Source organism: Macaca mulatta, chromosome 7 (genome assembly GCF_049350105.2).
Source record: "Macaca mulatta isolate MMU2019108-1 chromosome 7, T2T-MMU8v2.0, whole genome shotgun sequence".
NCBI classification, from domain to species: Eukaryota; Metazoa; Chordata; class Mammalia; order Primates; family Cercopithecidae; genus Macaca; species Macaca mulatta.
Window position 1 is genome coordinate 92,772,583 of NC_133412.1, and position 18,748 is coordinate 92,791,330.

The window sequence follows — 18,748 nt, forward strand, 5'->3', positions numbered from 1 at the left end:
GACTTGGAATCAACCCAAATGTCCATCAGTGACAGACTGGATTAAGAAAATGTGGCACATATACACCATGGAATACTATGCAGCCATAAAAAAGGATGAGTTTGTGTCCTTTGTAGGGACATGGATGCAGCTGGAAATCATCATTCTCAGCAAACTATCACAAGAACAGAAAACCAAACACCACATGTTCTCACTCATAGGTGGGAACTGAACAATGAGATCACTTGGACTCGGGAAGGGGAACATCACACACCGGGGCCTATCATGGGGATGGGGGAGTGGGGAGGGATTGCACTAGGAGTTATACCTGATGTAAACAACGAGTTGATGGGTGCCGACGAGTTCATGAGTGCAGCACACCAACATGGCACAAGTATACATACGTAACAAACCTGCACGTTATGCACATGTACCCTAGAACTTAAAGTATAATAATAATAAAAAAATAATAATAATAAATTCAAAAAAGAAAAAAAAAGAAATGTTTACCATATGATAGTTGATAAGTGGTATCTCAATGAATTTCAACATGTGTTCATATAAAAAGAGTTTGAGCATCTTTTATACAGATAACAGCTATTTGTACTTTTTTCCCATTTTATGCAGGGTTCTTGGTCTTTTTAATTCTCTAATTTAGTAGTTTTTTATGTGTTGATATACCAATGCTTTGTTTTTTATCTCTCAGTGCAGATGAGGAAATTGAGATTTATGATAATGTGGTGATGTACTCAGTATAATATAATAAAGTATTTTACTGTGATGTAAACTCAGGCCTCCAAATCTGAGATTCAATGTTCTTTTTATTACACTAGAGGCATATAATGCAGTTTCATCAAGCTATTTCTTTTCACCTTATGAATACAAGCTCTGTGAAATGTAAATATTCAAAACTATTTTGTTAATAGAGAAATATTTAAGTATGGATGGCATTTAAATTTTATTTTTATTCTGATTTTTAAGAGATATTAAAATTTTGATGATTACTTGACATTCTTTACATAGTTAGAATTGATAAACCAGAATTTTTTCACTTTTCAATTTTTTCTTCCATTACTCCATAATGACTCAAGTGAATAGTACAAATTTGAAATTCTTGAACATTCATTTTATTATTTTCTGTATCAGTTTTTTTCCAGATGGGGAGACAGAGGCCTTATACTCATTTATTAATGGAGGAACTGAGAGAGAATGTAGCAGGACCAGCCACAGACAAAACCTCTCAGACACCAAGTTGTAGAAGGAAGGGCTTTATTCAGCTGGGAGCATCGGCAAACTACTGCCTTAAAGTTCGAGCTCCCCAAGTGCACAGTTTCTGGTCCTTTTAAGGGCTCACGACACTAAAGATTTCACATGAAAGGGTCGTGATTGATTTGAGCAAGCAAGGGGTGCAGGACAGGGGCTGCATGCACCAGTGGTCAGAGAGAAACAGAACAGGGCAGGGAGTTTCACAATGTTCTTCTATACAATGTCTGGAATCTATGAATAACATCAGTTTCTAAGTTATGAGTTGATTTTTAACTATTGGGTTTAGGCCAGGCAGGCCCACGCCTGGTTTTGGGCCTGGCGCCGGGCTACCTGTCTTTGGTTTTACTTCTTTGTTTTTTCTTAAAACAGGTACTGAGTATAAAACAATATAAAACAATATGAGAGGGTCTCTCTCTTTCCTCAATAACACTTGTAGCCTCATAAGTCAAATAATAGATACTATTTGTCTTGTCTTTGCCGTGGTCCAAGATACACGTTATTCTTTATATTTTCCCAGCCAATCACATCCATAACCTGTACATTAAACATTTACGAGCAATCATGCATTCTGTAATTCACCTTTAAATATGGCCAAACGAACTTGAAAGTTTTAATAACTCCCACTGCAACTTGAACATTTGTATATTCCCCAAGCAGCAGCTGGTCTTTTTCTTGCCATGTAATTCACAAAATTATTTCATATCAATACAGCTGTCATAAATACAAAGGTCTCAAGGACTGTGAGCCTCTTTTCCCCAGAAATTAGGCAAGGGATTCACCTAACTTCACTGTGAAGCAGTTGTCCCTGCTTTCAGGAGTTGGTTGAGTATTACATTACGTGTGTGGAAAGGATCTTAAAATTATCTAGATCAACGCCCCGATTTTACATATGAAGACTTGGAAGCATCAGTTGACTCAGTAAATTACTCGATCCCACACTCGAAGGACAAGATTTCAATTCCCATTTTCTGACTCTCAGGTCACTGTTATTTGTGGTACACCAATTTAAATGAGAGCTGTGCTAGAGACATCTGTTTAAATATCAGGTAGGTGAGTGAGAAAGAAATTTAAAAGTTTCTGGGATGGGTAAAGCTAGAAGAACAATGTGAAGGTTTTTTGTTTATTTGTTTTCCAAAGGCCACAAAATTTTTAATAGAAAGCCAAAGAACAGTAGGTAGTTGAATGAGTAAATTGGATTTGGTCTTAGAACAATTTGTTTAGACTATACATTACAACAGAGGTTTGAGAAGAAAAGAAAAACAAATGCTTGGATTAGTAGAAAGATGAAAAGGTTTTGTCATGAATTTTGAGTACACATCAACTCAATTGGCTTTCAGTGCATTTTGTAAATCTCAGATCTCAGTGTGAGAGAGATTTCCTTAATCAGTCAAGTTACAACTTTTGAGGTATGTTATATTGCATAACTTCTAAATTCATTACTATCTTCTGTCTGATGTAAATTTGTCTCAACATTTGCACCATGTAAACTCTGGAAACAAGAAGAGTTTATTTTTGTTTCAAACAGCTTCTGTGAAATCAATAATTTCCAGCATTTAAAAAATGTCTGGCTTCTGGTAGCATGGTATTTAACAGTCTTTCTATTTAAAATATACTTAGAAATGTATGAGTACTTCAGGCTTTAACCAGAACATGTTCATTAGCCTCTAAAAAAATGTATGGCATTGGTGACATACATCAAGTGTCATTCATAATAGCTGTATAACTGAAATAAAGAAGTAATAAATAGAGGCGATTTCACTTTTTTTTTTTTTTTTGGAGGCGGAGTCTCACTCTGTCACCAGGCTGGAGTGCAGTGGCACGATCTTGGCTCACTGCAACCCCTGCCTCCCGGGTTCAAGCGATTCTCCTGCCTCAGCCTCCTGAGTATCTGGGATTACAGGCGCCTGCCACCATGCCCGGCTAATTTTTGTATTTTTAGTAGAGACAGGGTTTCACCACGTTGGTCAGACTTGTCTGGAACAACTGACCTCGTGATCTGCGCGCCTCAGCCTGCCAAAGCCCTGGGATTACAGGTGTGAGCCACTGCACCCGGACATTTCACTTTTATTCTAGACAATCTCCATTAGAAAATTGAAACAGATGATGTTTCTCTGTAGCCATTTTCCTCCCCTCACGTTTGATTCCTGTTTCCTAGCCACTGCAAGAGACCAGTGCCCACACCCTTCCCACTATTGTGTTCCCACTAATAGTAAGCTTTGATCCTCAAATATTCCTCGTCAGTCTTTCACCCTTCATGAGGTTTGAAAAAGGTCTTCACTCCCTTTTCTTACAAAAATCTGCTGTCAGCAAGCTGTGAAATTTAAAAAGTATTTCACAACTGAGGAGTAAATATTTGAAACCGTTAATTTTTATTTCTTTTATGAATATTTGTATTTTACTTGTAAAACAAATTGCTAAGTCATAAAAAATAATATTTAACTGAATCACTTGAAATATCTGGAAAAGCTACTGGGAAAAATATGTGGTCACTGTGAGTCCAGAAAAGAGACAATAGGGAACTATCCGATGGTGGGCTGCCACTAAATTAGTCTACACAAAAATCCCACTTTGAGTCTGATTGCTGTATTTTTTCCTAGTTCTCCTCCCAACTGGAAATGCTAGAGTCCTTCAGAAATCAGAGCAAATGGCCTGGAGTAATCAGTCTGTGGTAACCGAATTCATACTACGGGGTCTGTCCAGTTCTTTAGAACTCCAGATTTTCTACTTCCTGTTTTTCTCCGTAGTCTTTGCAGCCACTGTGCTGAGGAACCTTCTTATTGTGGTCACCATTGCATCAGAGCCACACCTTCATTCTCCCATGTACTTTCTGCTGGGCAATCTCTCCTTCATTGACATGTCCCTGGCCTCATTTGCCACCCCCAAAATGATTGCAGACTTCCTCAGTGAACACAAAGGCATCTCTTTTGAAGGCTGCATGACCCAGATATTCTTCCTACATCTCTTAGGAGGTGCTGAGATTGTACTGCTGATCTCCATGGCCTTTGATAGGTATGTGGCTATCTGTAAGCCTCTACGTTACCTATCTATCATGAGCCGGAGAGTGTGTGTTGGGCTTGTGATACTTTCCTGGATCGTCGGCATCTTCCATGCTCTGAGTCAGTTAGCATTTACAGTGAATCTGCCCTTCTGTGGACCCAATGAAGTAGACAGTTTCTTTTGTGACCTCCCTTTGGTGATTAAACTCGCTTGTGTTGACACATATATTCTGGGGGTGTTCATGATCTCAACCAGTGGCATGATTGCCCTGCTGTGCTTCATCCTCTTGGTGATCTCCTACACTATCATCTTGGTCACTGTTCGGCAGTATTCCTCTGGTGGATCCTCCAAAGCGCTCTCCACTTGCAGTGCCCACTTTACTGTTGTGACCCTTTTCTTTGGTCCATGCATTTTCATCTACGTGTGGCCTTTCACAAATTTCCCGATAGACAAAGTACTCTCAGTGTTTTATACCATATTCACTCCCCTCTTGAATCCAGTGATCTATACCCTTAGGAATAAAGATGTCAAGTATTCCATGAGGAAACTAAGCAGCCATATCTTTAAATCTAGGAAGACCGATCATACTCCTTAATTTTCCTCAGAGGAAAGTTAAATACTTTTTCAGCATTTATCTCCCTCATTTAATTGGTCAACATATTGATGCTATTGCAAGAAATCGATTAGTTCATGGTAGAACTGTTTCTGTAATCAACCTCAGCTGTCATGAAGTTCTGGTCATATTAATTGTTTCTTACACAACATAACATTTACTAACGAGCATTACAAAATGTATACTTAATGTTTTAGTGTGAAAGGACCCACAATGTCGAATTTTTCTTTCAGATCTATTTGAATATAATTTCCTTTCAGACTTTCACATGTTTTAAGAAAGAGGAGATTTCCTCTCCATCTCTAGCAATAGTCTCTAAGAAAAAAGACAAGTATAAAAGCACCAGCACCTAGTATAGTACCCTATGCACTAAAGTAGCAATAGAATGTTTATTGCTGATGAGATGCTAATGCATGTGGGGTTTTTGTAGCTCAAAATTCAGAAGGCAATAGAGGGTTTTTGGTAAGTAAAAATATTTGCCATTTAATACGTTTGTAACCCATTGTGGATAAGAATAGGAATGTATCTTACTTTTCTTTAGTCCCTACGTTCCCTAGAGTGGACTTCATAGTTTTAAAACAGTATAGGAAACTCCATGCAAATTCTCATAGTCATATCTGTATCTCTATCTATCATATCTATCTATCTATCTAAAAGATTGAAAGGAACCTAGAGTACTGTGCAACAAATCTCATCCACAGCCCTGTTCTACAAAAGATAAAATTAAGACCCAATGATACACTAGGTTTTTCAAAATCATGCTAATTAGGGACAAAATCTACATCATTCACCTACAAATACAGATATTTGTTTATTTCCTAAGCAGTAACAAATTGTTTTGGTATCATGATGTTTACTGTACCATTTTTTAATCCAAAGCCACATTGTAAATAGTGGGGTTCAAAGGATCTGAGCCATTCTCCCTATGGTTAAACACAGTATTTGACATAAGGACTTCATTAAATAGAGGTTCTTCAACATATATAATATATCTAATAAGTGGAGATTTTAGAAAATATAAATTATCTAGTCAAATCTATTTATTTTACAGATGATGAAATTCAGAACCAGGGAATAATGTTACTTTCGCAAGTAAGCTATTCAATGAAATAATCTAGCATAAAAGATGCTCTTTCTCTCTCTCTCTCTCTCTCTCTCTTTCTCTCCCCCCACCCCCCGCCCCTTCTCTCCCTCTCCGTCTTTCTCTCTATATTGAACTAGGGCCAGATTATCTGCAAGAGCATTTTGGTCATTGTCATTCTGAGAGCTACATGTAGAAGAAATATTTAATGTATAAAACTGAACTATTGTAATCACTAATAATGGCTAATTAGTGGCATTGTCAAAGTTTACATAATATTCTGAGTAATATTTCCTTAGCCTGAGTATAAATAAATACAAAAAGATATTTAGATGACTAATGGATAGATTTTAAGGAGTCAAATAGATAAAATAGCCAACAGGTAAGTATATGGGCAGATATATTAATAAGTTGATGGACGGGTGGATACATACATATACATATGGCAATATAGGTGGATAGATAATTTATCCATGATAAAGAAATGAATATACAGCTTACTATACTTACTCAATGGTTTCTATGGGTTTATGTTGAGCCTGTACCAACTGTAAATTGCCTTACTTGTTTCAAATTGCTGTAAAAGTTAATGAAATTGGCATAGTTAAAAAGACGTGGCCGGGCGCGGTGGCTCAAGCCTGTAATCCCAGCACTTTGGGAGGCCGAGACGGGCGGATCACGAGGTCAGGAGATCGAGACCATCCTGGCGAACACGGTGAAACCCCGTCTCTACTAAAAAAATACAAAAAACTAGCCAGGCGAGGTGGCGGGCGCCTGTAGTCCCAGCTACTCAGGAGGCTGAGGCAGGAGAATGGCGTAAACCCGGGAGGCGGAGCTTGCAGTGAGCTGAGATCCGGCCACTGCGCTCCAGCCCTGGCGACAGAGCGAGACTCCGTCTCAAAAAAATAAATAAATAAAAAATAAAAAAATAAAAATAAAAAAAAAAGACGTAATATTAAATGTGTTTCTTGTGATGAAGTACAGCCAATTCAATTTACGAATGTGTTTAATGATTACTGGAGAGATCTAATAATGAATAAAGGTTAAACAAAAAATAGTAATAATGTTCTTTATTTATATGGCTCTCAGAACATTATAAACCCGTCCTCCCACCTTCTCAGTCCTTGTAATAAGACCGAATTTCTTAAGTTGGGTTGTTCATATTTTGTTTTAGTCAATAGTCAATGGTCAGCTGATTGAGGTCGAGAATATAGTATAGTTGTTTCTATATCAGGCTATGAATTTTGTGTGCCTGTTCAGCATCTTAACATATACACGACCAGAATTCTAACCAAATAAATGCCAGGGGTTCCATTATATTAAAGTTTGCATGTGCTCTAAAATAAAGCCATCAGTTCTAAGCCTTAGGAAAGCAACATAGGAAATTAACCCTAAAGAAAAAATACAGATAGGTGATATAATCACCAACTTAAGAAAATTTGAGTAAAGGAATATTCCAGTCCCCATTCTAATCCATCCATTGATGGAGTCCTCTCTTTCCCTGCCTCATATTATCTATTGACAATCGATTATCTGAGCATGTTCTTTAATCTTTGATCATCGTAGTCACAGAAAAGCCTAACACTGAATGCCCACAGTTTATTGTTAAAGATGTACCTAGCAAACACTCTAAGGGACTATTGAGTCTAATTTCAAGATGCTATGTCTTAGGAGATTAATACTTTTTGCCTCATCATTTAAAATGAGTATTTGTTTTACATATCTGAACTTATTTTTTTTGTTTACTTAATAGTATGGAAGAGAGCTTTTAATATCAGTACATAGAGTTCTAATTATTTTTATCATTTCATATTATTTCACTCAATGGATAATTTTTTAATTTGTATCTTATCGATAGGTAATGAAGTTTTCTCCTATTTATTTTATTATAGTGCCACATTAAGTAATAGTGAACATATACCATTTCTTAAGTATCCAGATGTATTCATAGAATAAATCCTCAGTAATAAGATTTTATATCAAAAGGTATACACATTTATAAATAGAAAATTGCCTTTGTAAGTAGTTTAATGTCTATCCAAATGCCTAAATCTTTAGCTTCATATCTTACCAGTCTCCTAACCAGCATCTTTTTCTTCTAAATTGATGGACGAGTTCCACTTCTCAGAACATATGTTGTTTCACCCTCCACATTTTGCATATGCTCTTCCTTTTGCCTAGAAGGCTCTCCCCTCAACCCTGCTGTCCTAAGATCCTATTTTAAGATTCTACTAGACTATCACCACATTCTATTACATCAATTAACCTTCCTTTATACCTGTCATAATTGGCCAATCCCTCCTCTATCCTCCAAAACTAACCTGCAGATACTTCTATCATTGCAGCTCGTTTAACATTTCAGTAAGTGCAGGAGTATCTGCGTGTGCCAGGCATTCTGCTACTTGTTGGCAATAGAGAGTAAATATGATGTATTTTGCTCTACCCTCAAGGAATTCCAGTCTAGAGGGGGGAAATAAAGGTATTCAATAAATAATAGCATAATCATTTCTAATTATAATTATGCTGTGCACTATTAGGAACATGTATAGAATAGAGAAAGAACATGTAATGCTGGAACCTTCTCCAGTTGCTGTGGTCATCGGAAGACTTCTTGGAGAAATTCCATCAAGGTTTAGTCCTGAGGGTACATGTACAGGACAAGGGCAGGGTGAACAAGTGGAGAAGGAAGACGTCATTACATAGATATAATAGCATTTGGAAAAGGCCCCAACAGCATGGAGCCTGGCACACTAGAAGACAAGGGAAGTTAGTGTTCAAGGGAGAGAAAAATACAAAATAGGACTGAGGAGGTAGGCAGAATCCTGCATTGTAGGAATTTGTTGCTTTCTATTTCCCAGCCTCACTGCCATTTTTTCTTTAATCCATAAAATAATGCCCATCACATTATAAACTTTTAGTAATATTTGAGAATAAATAAATATACGATATTCCATAGTAGATGAAAATTGTGAAAACTAGTATCAAGTCAGATTACTTCATGCCTAGAAAAACAAGTGCTGAGCAGTGCATCCCTCATGAGGGATATCTAGATCTCTTCGGCAATCCTTCCTGCTCCCCTCCGGGTGTTCCATCGTCTAGCCTTCCACCAACTACCACATCAGTGAAAATGCAAAAATTGCAATGCAGAGGAACAGATTTCTATAAACCAATAAAGTCATTTCAGAGTATGGGAGGTAGAGAGACTCTGAGAAGTTGCTTCAAGATGGAAGGCGATGAGGAAAGAAGGTAATAAGAGGGAAAAGAGAGACTTCGGTCTGGAAATTACAAGGCTAATAGTCCACCCAACTCCACATAACCCAAATCTCAGTATGTTGGTCAAACAAGCAAATTCAAAGTTTTACAGGAGGGGTGGAAAGAGACAAGAAGAACAAGGATAACTTTTCTTCTGTAGCTCCAACATAGTCTTCAAGTGCAGACTATATGTTTAGCACCCTTTTACCCACTACCGAGAAAAATAAGATAAAACTTCCTCAGCAAATCACCTGAGAAGTCTGTAAAAAGTTCTCACAGCAGAAACTGGATAAAAGTTGAGCAGCTGCTGGTAGTCTGCCCCCACTTAATCAATGCTTCCCCATTACGCTTACAATATGCCTAGTGTCTTTATTATAGTAGCATCCAAGGCTCTGACCACCTCCTATCAGCACAGATTCCCTTGCCACTACTACTAACTTAATACCTTGTGCTCCAGAAAAGTAAACCAAATGTAGCTCCTCAATTCATTGGGCATTTCATGCTCCTCTGCCTTTGTCCATGTTCTTCCCTTCCTGGCTTATTTTACTCCAACCTGTCATCCATCAAATTCAGCACTACCTCTGATCTCCAAGCTTACACTGACTTTGCCAGGGACATTTAGACTTGCCTTTTCCTAGCTTCCTGTATCACTACATGCAAATTTACACCATGGCAATTATCTTTCCCCTTATTAGAATATAATCTCTTCAAGGATAGGAAAGTTGTATTATCATTTCTGTTTCCTCAGTACATCTCACAGATTCTGATATGTAAAAAGGGCCAAAAAACATTTCTTGGATTATCTTTACTGAAAGGAGCCTAAAAGGCAGAAAACCCAACTTATGACAGTCATCTCCTCCCTACTAACTAATTCTGAGATACTTCATGTAGAGAAAAATCCTATCCTCTTATAATTAGACATATCTTTGGAAGAGCTAGCATAGCTCTTCAGTGCATAATGAAATGCCAATGACTGAAAACAGATTTCTGCTAGAGTACAAACAGAAAACGAATCAGGACACAAGGGGAGACAGGTATAAAACAAGAAGAGGATAGAACTATAACAGATTCTATAACCCTACTTGACCTAAAGTCTCATAGAGGAATAATTTGTAAGAACATTATATTCCTGGTGATTCAACAAATGCTATGTTTGTTAGGAGTAAGGCATGAAAGGCTAGGAACAAGGATGGATTACAGTAAAGTGAGAGTTAGAGATGCAAAAAAAAGCTGTAGGCATGGTGGTAGAAAGGGCATGCTCTGTTTTGCACCAGGCTGCTCTATTCATGTAGGCAGAACTGCTGGTATAATATATATGAATGGAGTGGCCTGATGGAAAACAAAACAGAGAGATGAGGTCTCTTGTAATTCCATCTAAAAGCTCAGCTCCAACTTGGAATTCTGGTCAAATATTAGCAGGCTTACATTTGTTTCATTTTTTCATGAAAATAAATAAGTCTGTATTTGTTTATGAAACTTTCCACTGTCTAATCTTGGTAATTAATTTGATTTCTTTAGAAATATTTGAGGGAACACAAAACATGTTGGGAATAGAGGACAGTCGTAGCTTGCAGCCTGCTAATTTACAAACTCTGCTTAGAAGATGATGAGAAAATTAGAATAGAGAAACTAATTAACATTCCCCAAGCCACGAACCTGGTAAATGGTGAAAAGCTAGATTGAAATCAGGCAATCCAGTTTCAATTATGGTGCTCTCGATCCCTACTCCAGGGGTTCTTAACTGTGTGTGTGTGTTTGTGTGTTTGTGTGCATATACAAATGCATCATAGACTCCTTTGGAAGTCTAGTGAAATCTGAACCCTTCTCAGAATAATATCTTGCACACATAAAATATACAGGGAATTAAAAATGGCCAATAAATATATAGAAAAAATGCTCAACATCACTTATCATCAGCAAAGTGCAAATCAAAACCACAATGATAGATTGTCTCACCCCAGTTAGGATGACTATTATCAAAAAGACAAAATAATAAATTCCAGTGAGGATGTGGAGAAAAGAGAACTCTTATACACTATTGGTGGGAATATAAACTAGCACAACCACTGTGAAGAACAACACAGAGTTTCCTTAAAAAAAAAAAAAATATATATATATATATATATATATATATATATATATATATATAAAAATAGAACTACCATATGATCCATCCATCCCACTACTGGGCATTTATCCAAATGAAAGAAAATCAATATATCAAAGAGACAGCTGTACCCTCATATTTATTGCAGCACTATTCACAATAACCAAGACATGGAATCTTCCTGTGTCTCGCAGCAGATGAAGAGATTTTTTTAATGCAGTACATATATACAATGGAATATTACTCGGCTATAAAAATAACGAAATCATGTTATTTGCAACAACATGTGTGGGACTGGGGTACATTATGTTAAGTGAAATAAAGTAGGAACAAAAAGCTGTTCATCACATGTTCTCATTCTTATGTGGAAATTTTAAAAAGTTAATCATGGCCAGGCACGGTGGCTCACGCCTGTAATCCCAGCACTTTGGGAAGCCGAAGAGGGCAGATCACCTGTCAGGAGTTTGAGACCAGCCTGGCCAAGATGGCGAAACCCTGCCTCTACTAAAAATACAAAAATTAGCCGGGCATGGTTGCAGGCCCCTGTATTCCCAGCTACTCGGGGAGCTGAGGCAGGAGAATCGCTTGAACCCGGGAGGCGGAGGTTGCAGTGAGCAGAGATATTACCATTGCACTCCAGCCTAGGCAACATAGCTAGACTCTGTCTCAAAAAAAAGTTACTCTTCCAGAAGGAAAAAGCAGAATAGAGGTTACTAGAGGCTGAAAAATGTAAGAAAAAAGGAGAAAGGGAGATATTTGTTAAAGGATACAAAATTACAGCTAGATAGGAGACACAAGTTCTTATGTTTTATAGCACTATAGGATGACTATAGCCAAAAATGATATTTTTTAATTTTCAAATAGCTAGAAGAGAAGATATCAAATATTCCCAACAAAAAAAATGATACTTGTTTGAAATGATGAGTATGTCAACTACCCTGATCTGATCTCTACATGTTGTATGTATCTCATCACTATGTACCCCATAAATATGTATAATTATTGTCAATTTAAAATAAATTTAAGAATATAAGAACACAAAGAAAGTCAATTATACTAAACTGTAGTTTTCAAATATTTTTTCAATTGTGATATAGTAATACAAGTGCTTTCTGAACACACTGAATAAAAGATCTAGTGAGAATCTAACAGCTAAACCAATTTTAAAATAGTGATGATCCATAAACAGAACTAAAAACAAAAACCACATTATTATCTCAATAGATGCAGAACAGGATTTCAATAAAAGTCAGCATTCCCTCATGATAAAAAACACTCAACAGACTAGACTTTGAAGGAACCTACCTCAAAATATTAAGAGCCATATATGACAAACCTATAGCCAACATCATACTGAGTGGGCAAAAGCTGGAAGCATTCCACTTGAAAACTGGCACAAGATAACCATGCCCTCTCTTACCACTCCTATTCATCATAGTATTGGAAGTTCTGGCGAGGGCAATCAGGCAAGAGAAAGAAATACAGGGCATTCAAATAGGAAAAGAGGAAGTCACACAATCCCTATTTGCAGACGACATGATCCTGTATCTGGAAAACCCCATAGTCTCAGCCCAAAAGCTTCTTAAGCTGATAAACAACTTCAGCAAAGTCTTGAGATACAAAATCAATGTTCAAAAATCACTAGTATTCCTATACATGAACAACAGTCAAGCTGAGAACCAAATCAGGAATGAAATTCCATTCACAATTGCCACAAAAAGAATCAAATACCTAGGAATAAAGCTAAATAGGGAAGTGAAAGATTTCTATAAGAAGAAGTACAAACCACTGCTCAAAGAAACCAGAGATGTCACAAACAAATGGAAAAATATTCCACGCTCATGGATAGGAAGAATCAATATCGTTAAAAGCGCCATACTGCCCAACACAATTTATAGACACAGTGCTATTTCCATCAAACTACCATTGACATTCTTCACAGAACTAGAGAAAACTATTTTAAAATTCATATAGAATTTTAAAAAAAGAGCCTGAATAGTCAAGGCAATCCTAAGCAAAACTAATAAAGGTGAAGGCATCACACTCCCTGAATTCAAACTATATTGCAGGGCTACAGTAACCAAAACAGTTTGGTACTGATACAAAAATAGACACATAGGCTAATGAAACAGAATGGAGAACCCAGAAATAAGACCACACACCTGCAACTATCTGATCTTTGACAAACCTGGCAAAAACAAGCAATGGAAAATGAATTCTCTATTCAATAAATGGTGTTGGGATAACTGACTAGCCATATGCAGTGGATTGAAACTGAACTGTTTCCATACACCATATACAAAAATTAACTCAAGATGGCTAAAAGACTTAAATGTAAAATCCAAAACTATAAAATCCCTGGTAGACAACCTAGGCAATACCATTCAAGGCATAGGCATGGGAAAAGATTTCATGATGAAAATGCCAAAAGAAATTGCAACAAAAGCAAAAATTGACAAATTAGATCTAATTAAACCAAAGATCTTCTGCACGCAAAAGAAACTATCAACAGAGTAAACACACAACCTACAGAATAGGAGAAAATTTCTTCAAATAATGCATCTCACAAAGGTCTAATATCCATCATTTATAAGGAACTTAGACAAATTTACAAGAGGAAAACAACCTATTAAAAAGTGAGCAAAGGACATGAACAGTTTTCAAAAGAAAACATACGTGCAGCCAATAATCATATTTTAAAAACTCAACATCACTAATTATTAGAGAAATGCAAGTAAAAACCACAATGAGATACCATCTCACACCAGTTAGAATGACTGTTACTAAAGAGTCAAAAAGTAACAGATATTGGTGAGGTTATAGAGAAAAGGGAATGCTTACACACTGTTGGAGGGGGTGTAAATTAGTTCAGCCATTGTGGAAGACAGTGTGGCAATTCCTCAAAAAGACCTAAAGACAGAAATACCATTTAACCCAGCAATCCCATTACTGGGTGTATACCTAAAGGAATATAAATTATTCTATTATGAAGACCTATGCATGTATATGTTCATTGCAGCACTATTCACAATAACAAAGACATGGAATCAACCTAAATGCCCATCACTGATAGTCTGGATAAAGGAAATGTAGTACATATACACCATGGAATACTATGCAACCATAAAAAGAATGAGATCACGTCCTTTGCCAGGACATGGATGGAGGTGGAAGTCATTATCCTTAGCAAACTAACACAGAAACAGAAGACCAAATACTGCATGTTTTCATGTATAAGTAGGAGCTAAATATTAAGTACACATGGACACGAAGAAGAGAACAATAGACACTGGGGCCTTTCAGAGACAGAAGGGTAGGAGGAGGGAGAGGATCAGGAAAAATAACTAATGATTACTAGGCTTAATACCTGGTGATGAAATAATCTGTGCAGCAAACCCCCATGATTGAAGTTTACCTGTGTAACAAACCTGCACTTGTACCCCTGAACTTAAAATAAAAGTTAAAAAATAAAATGAAATAGTGATCTTTCATAATATTGTGAGATTTCTGCAACAGTTTTTTATGACATAAATATATTTGTGATGACATTATCACAAGTACTGATAATACTGATTACATTCGTAATTGAAAGAAATGTTACATGTCAATTAGATATTAGTAAAAAATAAATGTGTAATTTTTTTCACCTAGGTTCCCAGACCTCCTGGATTCTATTCATAGACCTCTTGAGGGTATATGATATACAGATGAAGAACCCAACTTGTGCTCCACTATTCCTCCTGCTCACATTTATGTTTTGGAAATACTTCTTGCTCTTCTGTGGAGAGTGAAGATGGGAAACCATGAGGAGAAAGGTAGAGAGGCCAACTCGCAGTTCATTGCAATAGTATTGACTAAGCAGTGCTCTATGTACTACCCTATAATAGTATACTGTGAGGTGGTACTACTGTGCAGTAGAGACTGCCTTATCTAGGGAGATGGCAGCAGAGATGAAGAGACATAAATGAAGTCAATATATATTATTAAAATAGGAGGACTATTTAGTGGATTGTATAGGGTAGTAGATGAGAAAAAAGGGAATCAAAATTGTGAATATATTAATAGCTAATTATTTATTTGACTACATCCATTTTCCCTCTCCTTCTACTCTCCAGTTTATTCTCTTTGTACCTCTGACTCATCTTCCTTCTTTGAAGACAAGAGCTCTCGAGTGAGTCACCTAAAGTGCAGTCTGAGGAGTCAAGGGTACTGCAAATGTGAGAGCCATATTCAGATACTGGCATGTGTAACATGTCGAAGAATGGCTAATCTGACATGCTGTATTTATGCAGAAATGTTAACTAGGATCCATGAGTAAGGCTTTGAGGGCACAGTCACAGTTCAGGGCTTAACTGTTTCCCCAGAATGTGTTCTAATACCATAAATTCTCTAGTAGAGATTAGGTATTTATTCTCCAGCTTTAGGGCTTCACTAGTCAGATGAAATGTCTTACTTCATGCTTTAATTTTATGGTTCTATTTTTAACAATTTCCTGAACAGTACATTCTACCATGTCTCAAAATAAGCAATTTCTTATATTTTTATAAATCTGGACAAAGTCTGCCTTGTACATTAATGTGTTTTTTAAAAATTCAATAGATAACTATTAAGTCATTTATTTCTCAATTGATATATATAAGAACTTAAAGCATTTCCATGACTATTTTTTAATGGGTAAAAGATGAGGGACAAAATACTGCAGGTTTTTTTAACCATGTTTATTTTATTTAAAATCATTGTTGTAGAAAAAAACAAGACATTGACCTATAAAACATAGTGTATTTATTATTTTTCCCTTTTATGCAATCTTGGAATATACTTCAATTCAAAATAAGAAACCCTAAAAGTATAGTACTTCTTTGGAAACATATACAAAGGCCAATGCATACAAAGGACAATGCTAACTACAGAAGTGCATCAAAGACTAATAATAATTGATAAAAATCCAGTATTTTAACAATAATTAATATTAGGTAAATTGATACATCCTATTACAGTATGAAATTCTGCCATTGAATTTCAAGTAAGAACCCTTATTTCCATTCCAGTACCTGCTATTTTACGCATGTTTAAAGCAACAGCAACAATAACAATAATATTATTAGTTAGTATTTATTAAAGCATTAATGAACACCAAGCATCGTTAAATATATTACAGATATTTTTGCTTAATTTTCACATTACTAATGGTTAAATATTACTACCACATTTTGTAGGTAAAAAAACTGAGGCTTAGAAACATTGAAAAAAACTTGCTCAACGTTGCAAAACAAGAAATCTGTGACCCTGGAATTGATACCTACAACACAGTGATCTAACTAATTGCTGGATACATGTCCCTCAACGACAAGAGAAACAGATCTTGTATTTTAGTGGATCTCCGGCATCCAGCAAGGACCTGAAACAGAGTAGATGTTCAACAAATACTTATTGAACTAAAGATTGACATTTCAGGAGCAGAGATTTATATTCAAAAACAAAGATGAGAATTTGGGCAGGAAAGTGGGAATGAGGCAAAAGTACATTTCCATTTTAACCTTTTTTTTTTTTCATATGCCTAACTGACTCAAGGCAAGAAGGAAGAGTTCATGATTTGGTTAAAATGAACTGGTGTTTCAAATTTAAAATGTGGTTTTATATCTAGCTCCAACACTACGTTTCTTCATAAGCTTCTGCACATTATTTAATGTTAAATATTTGGCTTGGAGATTGTGTTGAAGCATGTTTTACAATTATCTTGGACTTTTAAGTGGCAAAACTATTAATGCCATTTCTTTCTTTGCAAGGCAAAGTCTTGTGTTTTGCTCATGCTACTCACTGTTCAAATCTATGATAACAGATTGCTTCCAGAATTCTTTTTATATACGTCAGTTATTTTAAGTAGACACATTTTTATCCGTATATCAAGATACCATGCAATCTAACCTAGTTTTGTCACCCCACCCAACCATACTACTAATGAAAAACTGGAAAATGTTCTATTAGTTTTTCCGTCATATGTCTTTAACAAGCTGCAGTCTTAAAGACATCCTAAAACTAGAATATCTAATTTAACCTGCTAGTGACTTTTTTTGAAAGAAGTTATTCTTCAAAGGCATACTACTTTAATATAAGATGTATTTTGTGTAGAAGTCATAGGGAAATAGAAATGACATTTTTAGAATCCATTCTGTATACTTTCCATAAAAAAGTTATGATAAATATTTAATTTACCTTTTACAGTCTCTTTAGAGATGAAAAAGGGACAGAAGTAAAGTGAATCCCCAAGGATAATACAACTAGGAAATGACAGAATCAAGATTTAATTCCAGGGTCCATGTGTGTCTAGAGAAATGTCTTTGCCCCTTACAGTGATTCAGCCTTCAACCAGTTCTGTGAATTCTCTGGACCTTCAGTACTTCAGCTGTTAGAAAATTGGACTGGCTGACTGATTTCAAAGACTCTCTTGTCATAAAAAAAAATCGATTTAACATGATCAATAATATACCAAATTAGGGAGAATCATGCTATATATTTCTTAAATTCTTTTTTCCTTTCTTTCCACAGGTTATATTATGTTGAAAATTAGACACAAAGCTTCTTCTAAGACTAATAATATGCTGCAAAATTTTATTTTGGAAATGAAAAAGTTATCATTAATTTAATAGCTAATATTTTTCCCAAACATTGTAAATAAATTCATCATATCTATAATTTTCAGCCAGGTTTTGAAAACCAGTCAGATTTGGGTAGTTTGCTATGATTTAAACTTTACAAATTATTATTTGATTATTTGCTATATTAATTATGAAGTGTGATAGTGATACAAACACCTGTTAAGAAACTGTATTACTAAATTTCTGATTCTTCGAACTGTTCTCTTATTTTCAAAGTTGACACAGAACTCAAATAACTGAACCCCTTAAATCGAGATTGTTGAACATTACCTAAAAGAATCTCTTCACAGTATAAATTTTCCCATAAAACTATTCCCAGTGTTTTTTTTTAAAAAACCTGTTTTGTCCTACACTGCTAATTATAGTTCTAAATTAATCTAAACACCATCAGAGTACCACAAGGCTGTGCAGAATACGAATGTTCTGGATTAGAAAACAGGAGAATCATATTTTATCTCATGCTTCTCTAAGTTGTCTTAATCTGAGGTATGTTTGTAGGATCCAGAGGTCTATGAAGTCCTGAATTTATATTCACAATTTTGATGATATGTTCATTTTTCTACGAAGATAACCTTTACATTTCACCAGATTATCAAGTAGACCTATAACTCAAAAGCCTTGTAAACACTGCGCTAACTTTTCATCAAGATGTCACACATTTCTTATCCCTGACTTCTTTTCATAAATTTAAACTAAATAATTTGAAAGGTAAATTCTAACTTTAATTTTTTGATTGCTCTAAGAACATAACTGTTAATATATCTCACAAAGGAGATCTCTATTCACTGTACGTAGTA

At 35.8% G+C, this 18,748-nt stretch overlaps 1 protein-coding gene across 1 annotated transcript; it reads left to right on the forward strand.

Moving 5' to 3' along the window:
- Positions 1-3,860: 3,860 nt before the first annotated feature.
- LOC699259 (olfactory receptor 4K3) lies at positions 3,861-4,837 on the forward strand. Its single transcript, XM_001087004.3, has one exon. The coding sequence runs from the start codon at positions 3,890-3,892 to the stop codon at positions 4,835-4,837; it is 948 nt and encodes a 315-aa protein (XP_001087004.3). The 5' UTR covers positions 3,861-3,889.
- The last annotated feature ends 13,911 nt before the right edge of the window (positions 4,838-18,748 follow it).

What these genes read in the sequence shown, in the direction of transcription:
- LOC699259 (XM_001087004.3), top strand. Translation starts at nt 3,890, where the DNA reads ATGGCCTGGAGTAATCAGTCTGTGGTAACCGAATTCATACTACGGGGT.